Genomic DNA, 12,687 nt, shown 5'->3' on the forward strand with positions numbered 1-12,687 from the left:
TGTACACTTATGAACATCCTTGTGTTCGAACTTGATGTTCTTTATGGACAATCCATGCCTGGCACAGAAGTCCAATAACAATTCACCATTTGGGTTTAGATCGGGCAGGCCGTTCTTCCCAATCACGCCTCTCCATGTCTCCCAGTCATTGCCAACGTGAGCATTGAAGTCTCCCAGTAGGACTATGGAGTCTGTAGACGGGACCCTTTCCAGAACCCCGCCCACTCGCTCCAAGAAGGCCGAATACTCTGACCTGTTGTTTGGTGCATAAGCACAGACAACAGTCAAAGTTTTCCTCTCCAACTGCCTGGTCACCACCCAGGGACTTGTGAGTATCCCCACACCCGCCCGGCGCCTCTCACCCTGTGCAACCCCTGAGTAGGAGAGAGACCAACCCCTATCCAGGAGTTTGGTTCCAGAGCCGACACTGTGGGTGGAGGTGAGCCCAACTATATGTAGTTGGTACCTCTCAACCTCCTGCACAAGTTCCGGCTCCTTCCCCCCCAGTGATTCCATGTACCAAGAGCTAGTTTCTGCTGCAGGGGCCTAGGCCACCTAGGGCCCCCCCGCAATCTCCCACTGCCAATATGGCACTGCACCGCTCCCCCATGCTGGACCTTGCGGGTGGTGGGCCCACATTTTGCCCATGAAAAGTATAGCTGTGCTGTCATTTATAAACCTTTTCTTAAAGCAGAGTCATGTGGTCATGATGTTTAGTGAGGTCCACGTTTCAAAGAAAATAGTAATGATCTGACAAAGCGACATCTTTAACAGTGGCTGATATGCTGAGACCCCCCAAAGTGTGACCATGGCGATGTGTTCACCATCAAACGCTTCAGTCTTATACAGATATAAACAGAAAACACAAGAAACTTTGGGTGTTTATTGTTTATTTGAAATGTTCCACAAATATCATAAATATGTGGATTTCCTGCTACAAATAAATGAATTTAATTGACACAGGCTTTTAAATTCCATATACAGCTCCCTAAAAATTGGTTACATAGCATCTAATTTTACAGCCTGAGGTGGGAAAATAACATTAAGCGCTTACATTGAGTAACATTACATTATTTTTGAGACGTTTACATTGCTGTTTGATTTATTTCGGGTTAGTTAGGCCTGAATCAAAATAAGCTATTACTGTGTGCTGTAGTGTAAATAAACTGAATGAAGACAGCGTTATTGTTTTGATTAAGTATTAAAATAAAGTGTGTGGTCTCTTTAAGATGCTTCAGAGGGCTCGGTGGCTAACAGAGAGAGCTAGAGCGAGTGAGCTAACAGTAGTAGCGGTGAGCTCGGCTGAGGGTTGTTCTCCCTCCTGTATTCCATTTGCTCTGCAGATTTCTAAGTAAAGCCACATTATGGACAAAACCTTTGAGTCGTCTTAGTGTTTTCTGAGAACCCCTCAATTACAATATATTATATAGGTGAAATTTCATATGTTGATGCTTTTATGCAGCAAAATATGTCCTTATTATGCAGAGATTTGTTTTAGAAGAGCTGATGATGTAATTTGACAGTGCATACAGTTCAGCTAAAGTTTAGTAATGGATCAGATAGACTCGTATTTGTTTGGACAGAGCAGTCAAGGTTAATTTTATGTCCAGCTGCGTGTTAAACTTGTTTTAAACTTGTGTTAAACTCCAAAAAGGAACCAGTTCAGCCAAACCTGTTTTAAACTGAGACTAAACAGCTGCTAAGCTAATCACGGAGCTATAGCCCCAATGAGTCCAGGATCCAGGATAGTTTGATACGTTACCTCAGTTTTGTTTAGCCTTTGAATAAGAGGAGCTGTGACTGAAAAATAGATATGACTGGCAGTGAAATCAGAGAAAAATACAACAAAAATAAAAGTTCTCAGGTATATTAAAATAATTATATTAACCTGCATCAAGCCCTTCTGTGTGTTTTTATTTAGCAAATGTGTCAACTGATTATAGTAACAGACATGAATAATAATAACATTAATAATACTAATAATAATAAAAGTAAAAAGTTAATGTTGGCATGCAGTTTGTATAAAGATCTGTACAAAAGGAAATCAGTTTCTTACAAATGATATAGAACTTGGATAATCCTTAATGTTTTAAGGCTCAGAGTGGAACTGAAACAGTGCCATAACCCTGTCATTACTGATACTGCGCTTACTGAGAGAGAGAATAAATCAGTCTACTGGATATTTTAGTTTATGGAGTAATTATATAAAATCCACGATTGCTGACCTACCAGATGAAATGATCTCTAATTAAGGATTTAATCCGTTCCTCGACTATGAAAATTAAGACAGCCATTCAAAGCGCTGAGCTGCAAATTTAGCTCCTGGTTTTAAGAGTTAAAACTCATTATAGTCATGATGTAAAAAGGTCCCACTGGAGTCTCATCTACACGCTCTATCTTCTATCACTGCTCACTCTGTGTTCAGCTCATCAGGTTTAGCTGTGAAATACACAATGATAAACACTTCAAATTAGACTTTAATTAACTTTAACTTATTTTGACGTTCATTCATTTCAGGGTAATACAGAAAGTGTTCTTACCTCGAGCTCTGCAGCATTTGATCGTCAGCACGATGGACACCAGCAAATATGGAGACGCTGCCATCAAACTACTGAGCAGACTGAACACTGAGAGTGAAGCTCCTGATTTAGATTCACCTGAAACACAATCAAATCACTGCAGTGCTGAAACTGGTGGACGCATAACAATATCAAATAATATAAAGAAAGTTTGTAACACTGTGTACCTCTGACTGAGATCCAGCTCTGTGGAGACTCTCCTTTCTCTGGGTGTTTACAGTGGTAGAGACCTTCATCTGACTTTGAGACAGTACGGATGGTCATCTCTCCTGTAGTCTGAGTCTGGAGGAGTGATCCATTCTTATAGAACTCAGCTGTGAGGTTTGAGGGCTTTGGGTCACGATATAAACAGCGCAGTGTCAGAGGATCTCCCTCAATCACAGGATGGACAGGACTGTCCAGAATCACAGAACCATCTGTAGAAGAGAATAAAACACTGAAAACAGTAACGAGAACTCAGAGAACTCTATCAGTGACAGGTTATCAGAGACAGTGTGCTATAATGACCTGAATACAGAGTTTTCCTGTGTGTCTTTGTTCCACTGTTACTGGTTTCTATTAATAATAATACAGACTCACTGGTCACTGTGATGTTGACAGGATCGCCGCTCTCTCCAGATTCAGACTCACACCAGTACACTCCAGTATGGGATGTGCTGAGGGAGCTGATGCTGCATGTAGATCCTGTAATTGATCCCCAGCGTGATGAACAATCTGACACCTTCTCACTGTGTGTGTATCGTCTCACTCTCCATCCAGTAGAGTCACTCTGTCTCTCACAGCTCAGTGAGAGAGAGTCAGCACTAAAGTGTTGAGCTCTACTGGGACTGACTGTCAGAGGGACTGTGACACCTGAAAAATACAGTGAAGACTCTGACAAGTAGCTTAAAAAAGCACATTAAAATACAAAAGAATGTTTACACTGTACAAAATGAATAATATCACCATTAAGTGACATAAATAAATGAATAAATGAATAAATAAATAAATAAATAAATAAATAAATAGCACAACTGCATCACACTCTGCTGTAACCAAATCTCATATCTCTGTGTACTTTATTGTAAAAAGTCATAACTTTATTTCCAGGTCATTTTCTATTTCAATTTCTATTGCTTCATTCATTTAACTAACATGTTTAACACACAGCAAAGGATTCATTCAGCCTTATGAATCTATAAAAGAGCAGATTAACCTCACAGTTCCCATGTAAATGAATCCTAATGGTAATTGAAGGGCTAGAGAGACACAACAAACTAACAACAGGCTAACAATTTTTCAGTCTTTCAGTTCATTTCTTTGTAGAGATCTGCTCATCCCTACAGGACAGTCTGATCATTGACTCATTCCTGCAGCTTTCCAGCCTCAGACATAATGCACAGTAACTCCAGTAGGTGAAGGAATAACAGCCTTAATAACCCCAGTTATGATGCTGTTTGTTAGTAAATGAAAATAATCTTCATCACCTCTTTAACTGTGAGCTCCACACAATAAGCTAATACTACAGTCTTATACCAGGAGGTCTTAATTTGACCTCCTGGTCAAATGACATTATTTTGATTTTCTAAATGAAAATAAGTGAACATCATCTACAGAGAACACACATAAATAAGACATTTCTTTGCAGATTTATCTATTTGCTGAATTTAAAATGTTGGAGGAAATAAAGTAAAACAAAATATACATTTTACCATGTCTTTTGCACAAGCCATAGTTTGTTCATTTTTTAATGTGTTCAATTTAGCAAATCAACAGTAACTGTGCTTTAAAATGTGCACAGGTTTGTACTTTGTAGAAGAAGTTAATTTATTGTTTTAATTCTCATCATCAAAACGTCATTTGCTTTCGACTGTACCTCTCTCTTTACTGATGTACAGAATTGTACAAGCATTAGACACCAGCATTAGACATTATACTTAAAATACCATTTAACTGGGAAGTAAGCATTTATTTACTCTTTACTCTATTTGCTCAGACTAACACTCATAATAAATACAAATAATATTAATACAATAAGTAGTAATTTTATGTCTGTCAGTGCATTTATTCTTTTAAGGATTTCCAAACTTCTCTGAAGAAATCTATGCGATGGTTGGAGGGATCTAAAGCAAACCACCGTTCTTACTTTATTTGTATTTATTCTAATGTTTCTTGCTGTTTTACGAGCAAACACAGACCTTTTGCCCCAATGAATGTAATGTTTAAATCAGTTTGCTTAGTTGCCCAAAACATTTGGACAGTACTATGTAAGTGCTATATTGGACATACTGTATAATGTAAGGGTGGTGGAAACCTTGCAACACTCAGGGAAAAGTGTTTCAAAGATGTGCCAATAAAAGAAAATGCGATTTTGGTTTCTTGGCAGCTCAAGTCATAAGAAATGTTTCTGCCTGGGCCACTTTTTGAATGAGTTGCAATACCAGTAACAGGATATGGGTCCTTTAATCACTGTAACACTTTCAAATTCTGCAGTTTCTTACAATGTTTCAGTCAGAAAGCAGGAGCTCAGCTCCTCATGCATGTCCTGTCTGGATCATATTGATGTTAGAAGATCCTGTTAGTTTCTGAAGCTCTAATCCTAGAAAGCAAGCAAGCTAGCAAAATTTATTTATATAGCGCTTTTTACAACAGGTGTTGTCACAAAGCATCTTTACAAAACATTCAGTATTACAGAGAGAAGAGAAAAGAAGAAAGAAAATCCGGGTCCGAGCCCCCATGAGCAAGCCAGCGGCGACGGTGGCAAGGTAAAACTCCCTAAAAGAGGAAGAAACCTTGAGAGGAACCAAGACTCAGAAAGGGGAACCCATCCTCCTCTGGTCGACACCGGATAGCAAACATTATTAGTATGAAGTATTATAGTAAAGTGGGGAAAAAAAAAGATCTGAGGGTGAGGACTGCAAAGCGGTGTAAAGCAAGAAGTTCAGTGGTGGTCAAACTGGTCCAGAAGGCAAAGCCTTTTTCACAGCCTACGGCTTGTTGACGCGGAATTCCACAGATTTTTCTGAATGTATGTATAAATACAAAGTTAGGATTTAAACAGAGAGTGGTTTGATATGAATTGGGCAGTTATGTGAAATTTACTGATTCAGTTAATCTACTGATCAGGTTAATTAGCATAATTTACAAACTTTCAGCTGTTTCCAATAAACCAATCAAAGAAGAACAAATAAACTGGCTCAACACGACTAATATAACCAGTTGTTTCTCCAAATTCAACACAAACTGCCACTTTTAATGATCACTGCAGTCTTAGAATTATTCAACCCCCTGAATAGAATCCCTCATAAGAGCACTCATTTCCAAATCAGGTGTCTCAACCAATGCAGTTAATCAAGGACGTCGTGAGCTGCTTCAGATATTAGATATTAAAATAAAACACGTCAAATACCTGGACAGGCTAGAGGTCTGTTGACTGTGAAGTTTGTTTGCATGTTAGAAATATTTGACTGTTGTCCAAACAGTGTAGAGATCATAGCCTTGCACAAACAAGGAAAAGGAAACAAAAAGATATCAAAGGCACTGAATGTTCGTAGAGAAACAGCTGGAAGCATAATTCACAAGTTTAAAGTTACAGGAACACAGGCTAGACTACCTGGACGTGGTCAAAGAGAGGATGCTGTCAACAACTGCCAGCAGATTCCTGAGGAGGCAGGTGGTCAGAAACCCTCGAGTGACTGCAAAAGACCTGCAGCAAGATTTGGAGTCAGCAGGCACTGAGATTCCAGTTTCCACAGTAAGGTGTTTACTACACCCTGAAGGTCTCCAGGCCTGAACTACTAAATGTGCACCTCTACTGACCCAAAAGAACAAGAAAAAGCAAAAACTCCAATATGTTGTATCCCCACTGAGATGTTGGGATTCTGTTCTGTGGAGCGATGAAACAAAACTGGAATTTTTCTGTCCTATGGATCAGCTGTATGTCTGGAAAAGGAAGAATGAAGCATACGTCAAAAAGAACACCCTGCCTGCAGTGAAGCTTAGCAGTGGTTCAGTGATGCTCTGGGGCTGCTTTGCTTCCTCTGGTACTGGAAACCATGGAGTCATGGATTTAAACCTTCAGGAAATCCTACAAGTTAATGTCATGTCTCCTGTCAGGAAGTTGAAGCTTGTTCATAATTGTTTCTTCCAACAGGACAATGTTCCAAGCATTCCTTAAATGTACCAAGGCTTTGTTCCAGAAGAAGTCCTGGAAGAGTCTGGAGTGGCTGTAACAGTCGTCTGAGTTGAACCCCATAGAAAATCTTTGGTGGGATTTAAAGCAGGCAGTTGCAGCACGTAAAACCAGGAATATTAGTGAACTGGAAGCCATTGCCCATGAGGAACGAGCGAAGATTTATCAGGAACACTGCCAGAAGCTGCTGTCTGGCTATACATCATGAATGCAGCAGGTCATAAAAGCAGAAGGGCGCTCTATGCAGTACTAAAGACGCTTATCATGAAGGGGTTTAATGTTTGAAGGAACAGTTTGAAGAAACTGTTCATTAAATTAGTCGTGTTGAGTTATTTAAATTGTTCTTGCTTGTTTTTTTGCAAACAGCTGAAATTTATTTTTTTCTAATAAACCTAATTTGCAAAGGGGCTGAATAATAATAATTTTGATTGTGATTGTACATGCAGGCTGTTCATATTTCATATTTACCACTATATCACTGTCAACATTACATTAAAACATGTGTAGCTTCACTGGTGGTTTAGGACAGAACATTAAACTGTTGTAATTCTGACCGCTGGTTCCCGTCACCACCACTGTAATAAGTGATTAAGTTTTTCTCTAATGCATCATTCCCCATCAAAACATTCTGACTCTGTTCACATCTGAATGATTAAATTATGCCAGAATCAGAATATTATAAAAATATATAGTATAATTCTACTTTTAGGCAGCAAGTCAGTCAAACCAAAACTAGCCATGTGACACTTTATACATTCCTGTTCACACAGCAGGCTTGATCTGAAGTTCCCACACAGCCTTAATAAAACTTTTAAATGTTAAAGGTGAACTGATCATGAAGCTCTGTATATTAAACCTCTGCTGTCTGCATCCAGGTTATAGTCCATGTTTAGCACCAGATCAGTAGCAGAAAGTTTTCTACTCACCAGTGACGTTTATCCAGAGAGCATCACTGTAGTGAGTGTAGTAGACTGGGGTTCCTCTCCCAGCTCTGCACCAGTACTGTCCTCCTTCAGAGACACTGACCGAGCTGATGGTGTAGGAGTGTGTTTCAGTCGTGGTCTCAGTCTCAGGGCTCTGTGTGTGTTTGAACCAGTAAAACCTCCATCCAGCAGACTGATCCAGCTTACAGTACAGAACCACTGGTTTTCCTATCAGTGCAGCTCCTTTATGGCTTGATGTGAGTTCAGGTTTAGGTTTTTCTGCAGTTGGAGATGAAGCACACAGTTCAGACTAAACTCCCACCCTACACACTCAATTTATCTACCAAACAAATCAGTTCCCAGAGTTCAGTTAAAGATTGAAACCCCATGCTAAAGTAACACACAGAAAGCTTTAAGAACAGAAAAATGTCCAAACCTCTGACAGAAGCCACTAAACACACCTTACATATAAAAATACAGACAGCCCTGAAGGGGAAGACGACAAAAAAGAGAGTTGCTGAAGTTTCATTCACAGTTTTTTCTACTTCTGAGGTGCACTAGACAGGTAAGGTATGATAAAGAGCTGGCTAACACGTTTAACCAGCAGCAGCAGCTGTTTTTTCCCTTACCCATCAGGAATCAAGGGAAATAGTTTTCACCAGGTCTCTGAAAGGTGAGGGGAAAAACAGCCACGCCCTGCTGATCAAAGCTGGTCTATAGTGCTAATTGTAGCCACAGTTGTAGCTCACAGTGATTTCTTTCACTTAGTCCTCAAAAGAGAAAGGAAAAAACGCGGCTCCCCTGCTGGCAAAAGATAGCATAGCATGCTAAGTGTTAGCTAATATTTTATTATACTGTTCTGAGTTTTTAGGTTTTTGAAAAAGATCTTAGAAAAACATTTGGCTGTTTTTGGTTTGTGTGATGGACCTGCGACCTGTCCAGGGCGTATCCTGCCTTCCACCCGATGACAGCAGGTAAAGGCTCCAGATACCAAGGTGTTTGGCAGGTGGTCAGTCGTTCAGTAGGAAGATTCAATATGAAGTTTAAAATATTCTGCACAGGCAGTAATGCGGGGTAAAATAATTTCTTACTGCGCACATAAGAAAAATAAAGAAAAAACACTTATATTAGAATTGGAACAGAAAATTAAATCTTTAGAAAATGCCTATGCAGCATCACCACAAGAAAATATAATTAACAGCCTGAGGAAACTTAATTTAGAATTAAATGAAATACTTGATAAGAAGACACAGTTTATGTTGCAGAGGTTGCGTCTGGAAAACTTTGAACATGGAAATAAATCTGGAAAATTCCTGGCCAATCAATTAAAACTGAATAAAGAAAAAACAGCTATTCACTCTATTAAAGACTCAGTCGGTAATATTACTCATGACCCACAACAAATAAATAACTCCTTTAAAGACTTTTATGAAGCCTTATACTCATCACAGATTAATCCATCTGATGCTGAAATTGAAGAATTTCTTAATGACATAAATCTTCCTAAATTAAATGAGGATCAGATTACAACTCTTGATTCACCGTTTTCATCATCTGAATTCTATAAGGCAATACAGCACCTTCCAAATAATAAAGCCCCAGGCCCAGACGGTTTCCCAGCAGAATTCTATAAAGAATTCTGGCCTGTGTTAGTGTGACGGAGCTGCCCTCCGCCACAATGTACATATGTTTAAACTTTCTAGGTAATGGGGACATTTCATACTCAGAGACACAAACTGTTTTTAAATAGCATTTATTGATTGAGTGGTTATGCAGGAGAACAAGAGCAAACCTGTAGAGAGAGAGAAAAGAAACAAAACTTAATGGTGAATGTGAATGTTTTATTATTTGTAAATTTAGATTGATTTAGTGATGTAATGAAACATATATTATAAACTAACATTATTGAAACACTTGGGGAAGGCAACAAGTACTTACCTGTGAATAGACTCCAGAGGAAGGTAGCCTTGTTTTCAGTCAGGGAGGAAAACAGGACCCTTTGTTTGCTGCGTTTTTATAGTGAACTCCCCCCCCCGTCATAGCACTTCCTGTTTAGCTCTATAAAAGCCCTAGATGGACCAGAATGAGCCAGTCTTGTGAGAGAGGTAATGGAATGTGGTTGAAGCCTAAAACCCTCTCAAGTTGTGATTGAATAACTGATTATTCAAATTAAGCTGTATATATTTGTAAATATTTTTCTTTTTGGCGTTGGATAAATTGCATTTTTTTGTTTTTTTTGTTTGGTTTTTCACTGGGATTTAATAAACACCGATTTTTGCACCCCAAACTGGAACGTACCCACGTGTCTTTTCCGTCGGACCATCACAGTTAGAACCTACTTTTTTCAGGATGGTGACTCAAATCAAGAATAACTACACAATCTCTCCAAACATGAACTCTGCCAACATTAGCCTGCTTCTTAAACCAGGCAAAGACCCAACACTTCCATCTAGCTATCGCCCAATCTCTCTTATTAATGTAGACCTTAAAATTATTTGCAAAGTTCTCGCAACAAGATTAGAAAAAATCACTCCATATATATTATACATTCGGACCAAACAGGTTTTATCAAGGGCCGGCACTCGGCCGATAACACACGCCAACTAATAAATATAATAGATTACTGTTCCATTAACAAATTAGAAAAAATAGTAGTCTCTTTAGATGCAGAGAAAGCATTCGACAGGGTAAATTGGAAATTTCTGTTAGCAGTTCTACATAAAATTGGATTTGGCCCATCCTTTATAAACTGGATCGAAACATTATACAGCTCTCCAAATGCACGGGTTAGGACAAATGATCTTATCTCACAAAGCTTCAGTCTGCAGAGGGGAACTAGACAAGGTTGCCCACTCTCTCCCTCAATGTTTATCATCTTCATTGAGCCACTAGCAGCAAAAATCCGACAGAATGTAAACATCAAAGGAATCCAAACAGAAAATACAGACCATAAAATAAGCCTTTATGCTGATGATGTATTACTTTTCCTCGGGAACTCACAAACCGCTCTTCTAAAAACAATCACACTTATCTATAAGTTTTCATCTGTATCAGATTACTCCATTAATTGGAGTAAATCAACAGTTTTGCCTCTGAATTGTAAATTTCAGAACATCATAACTACATCACTACAGTCGGGCAACATTAGATATCTAGGTATAAATTTTTCTCCCAGGCTGTTAGATTTGGTACGACTGAACCATATTCCTCTACTAAAAACAATAGAGGACGATCTCAAACGTTGGAACTCTCTACCTATATCTCTCATGGGGAGAGTTGCCACAATAAAAATGATGATTCTGCCTAAAGTAAATTATCTGTTCTTAATGATCCCTAATAAACCTTCTATTGCTTAGTTTAAGTCGCTAGACTCATATATTTCTACATTTTTATGGAAAAGTAAAACATCTAGAATAAGCTTGAAGACTTTACAAAAGCTAAAATGCAGCGGTGGTCTAGAACTACCAAATTTTTATCACTATTTTTTAGCCAATAGACTACAGTATGTTTCAAGGTGGATGAAATCAAATCGCTCAGACAGTCCATGGCTGGATCTGGAACAAATACTCTGTGGGAAATTGAAAATATCTGACTTACCTTTCATTAGCTCCAGCATTAAACATTACAATTGCTTTAAAAGCCTTACAATAAGCACCACCCTGATAGCCTGGTGGGAATTCTTAAAGATGGCTAAGTCTTCACTAATCCCTTGTAAATTAACACCCATTTGGAACAATCCCGATATATGTCGGAAAAAGACAGTACTGAATTTTTCAGAATGGCAAGAAAAAGGATTTTGGTGTCTGATGGCTCTTGGACTGGAGATGAGGGCTGCCGCTCTGCGGTTTCTGTGTGCGGGCCCTGTTGTTGATGGTGGGGGGCCTGGATGTGTGCGCTCACGGTCTTGGGGTGGGGATCTGGGGTCCCGTGGGGGTGGGTGCTGGCCCCGTCCGGGGGGCTGGCCTCCTCTGTGTGGGCCGGGGTCTAGGGCCTTGGCGCCTGGGGTCGCCCGTCCCCCGTTTGGGCTCCTCCCTGTGCTGGAAGGGTCTGTGCCCCCCTGGGCACACCGTCGGGTGGTGAGGGGTCTGGGGCACGCCGGGGTGTCTGTCTGGCATTCCGAGATTCTGGATGCCTCCCGGGAGGAGGGGTGGGGCACTCAGGTAGGGGGACAACCACATAGGGCCGGTTGGTTCTGGACCCAGGACCACTGTGTTTGCGTGTATATGGGTGTGTGTGAAGTTTGTTGCGGGTGAGTGTGTTTGTGTGTGTTTGTATGTGTTTGTATTGTAATTGTGAGTATGTGTATTGTAATCGTGAGTATGTGTATGTGCGATAATTGTTGTCTCTTGTGTGCGTGTGGGTGTGTATGTTTTGTGCTGTGCCAGCTGTGTGGGCGGGCGCCGGCCTGGAGCGCGGTGGTGTCCTGGGGGCGTGGCCGCTTCGGGCTTAGGGCCGGCCTTCCCTGCGCCGCGGCCGGGTGTAGGAAACCCGGGGTGCCTAGTGAGCTAGCGCCAGCTGGCTCTCTTCCTCCGAGGGGTAGTTCTCTGCCTCTCGGTCTTTCTTATCCTGACCCTTCCCCTCCTCCCACTCAGTCAAACATCACACTACACATGGGGGTTCTGGGGGAGGGGGGCCCATGCTACAGTGAGTAGGGCCACCTACCTGGCTCTGCTCGCTGTGATGCGTGATGTCCCACTCCTCCCCCTTTTTCCCCCCTTACAATGACATATTTCATGACACAGTACAGTACACACAGGGCTTTGGGGGGCAGGTGTGTCACTCAGTGGATGGTGGGTAGCGCTGCTGAGGTGACCTCACTTATCTGCTCACTGCTACCTGCCCCTCAATTTTATTTACACATTAGACATTGAGGGCCTTGGGGGGCAGTGTGGCTATGTGCTGTTATTCAGTACTACATTGCCTCTGTCCCTCCAATTTTAATTGCACTGTAGCTCACACACATTCTTTTCATTTCACACACATATCGAGTGTGGGGGTGGGGGGGTGGGCGGGT

The 12,687-nt window shown here is 40.7% G+C and overlaps 1 protein-coding gene across 1 annotated transcript in view; it reads right to left on the bottom strand.

Moving 5' to 3' along the window:
• Positions 1-12,687, bottom strand: part of LOC108417305 (leukocyte immunoglobulin-like receptor subfamily A member 3) — a 118,694-nt gene that overhangs the window by 42,579 nt on the left and 63,428 nt on the right. The window contains exon 5 of the mRNA XM_037534678.1: positions 7,677-7,952. Coding sequence (XP_037390575.1) covers positions 7,677-7,952 — 276 coding nt within the window. The remainder of the gene's footprint in view (positions 1-7,676; positions 7,953-12,687) is intronic.

This window comes from Pygocentrus nattereri, chromosome 2, assembly GCF_015220715.1.
Source record: "Pygocentrus nattereri isolate fPygNat1 chromosome 2, fPygNat1.pri, whole genome shotgun sequence".
NCBI classification, from domain to species: Eukaryota; Metazoa; Chordata; class Actinopteri; order Characiformes; family Serrasalmidae; genus Pygocentrus; species Pygocentrus nattereri.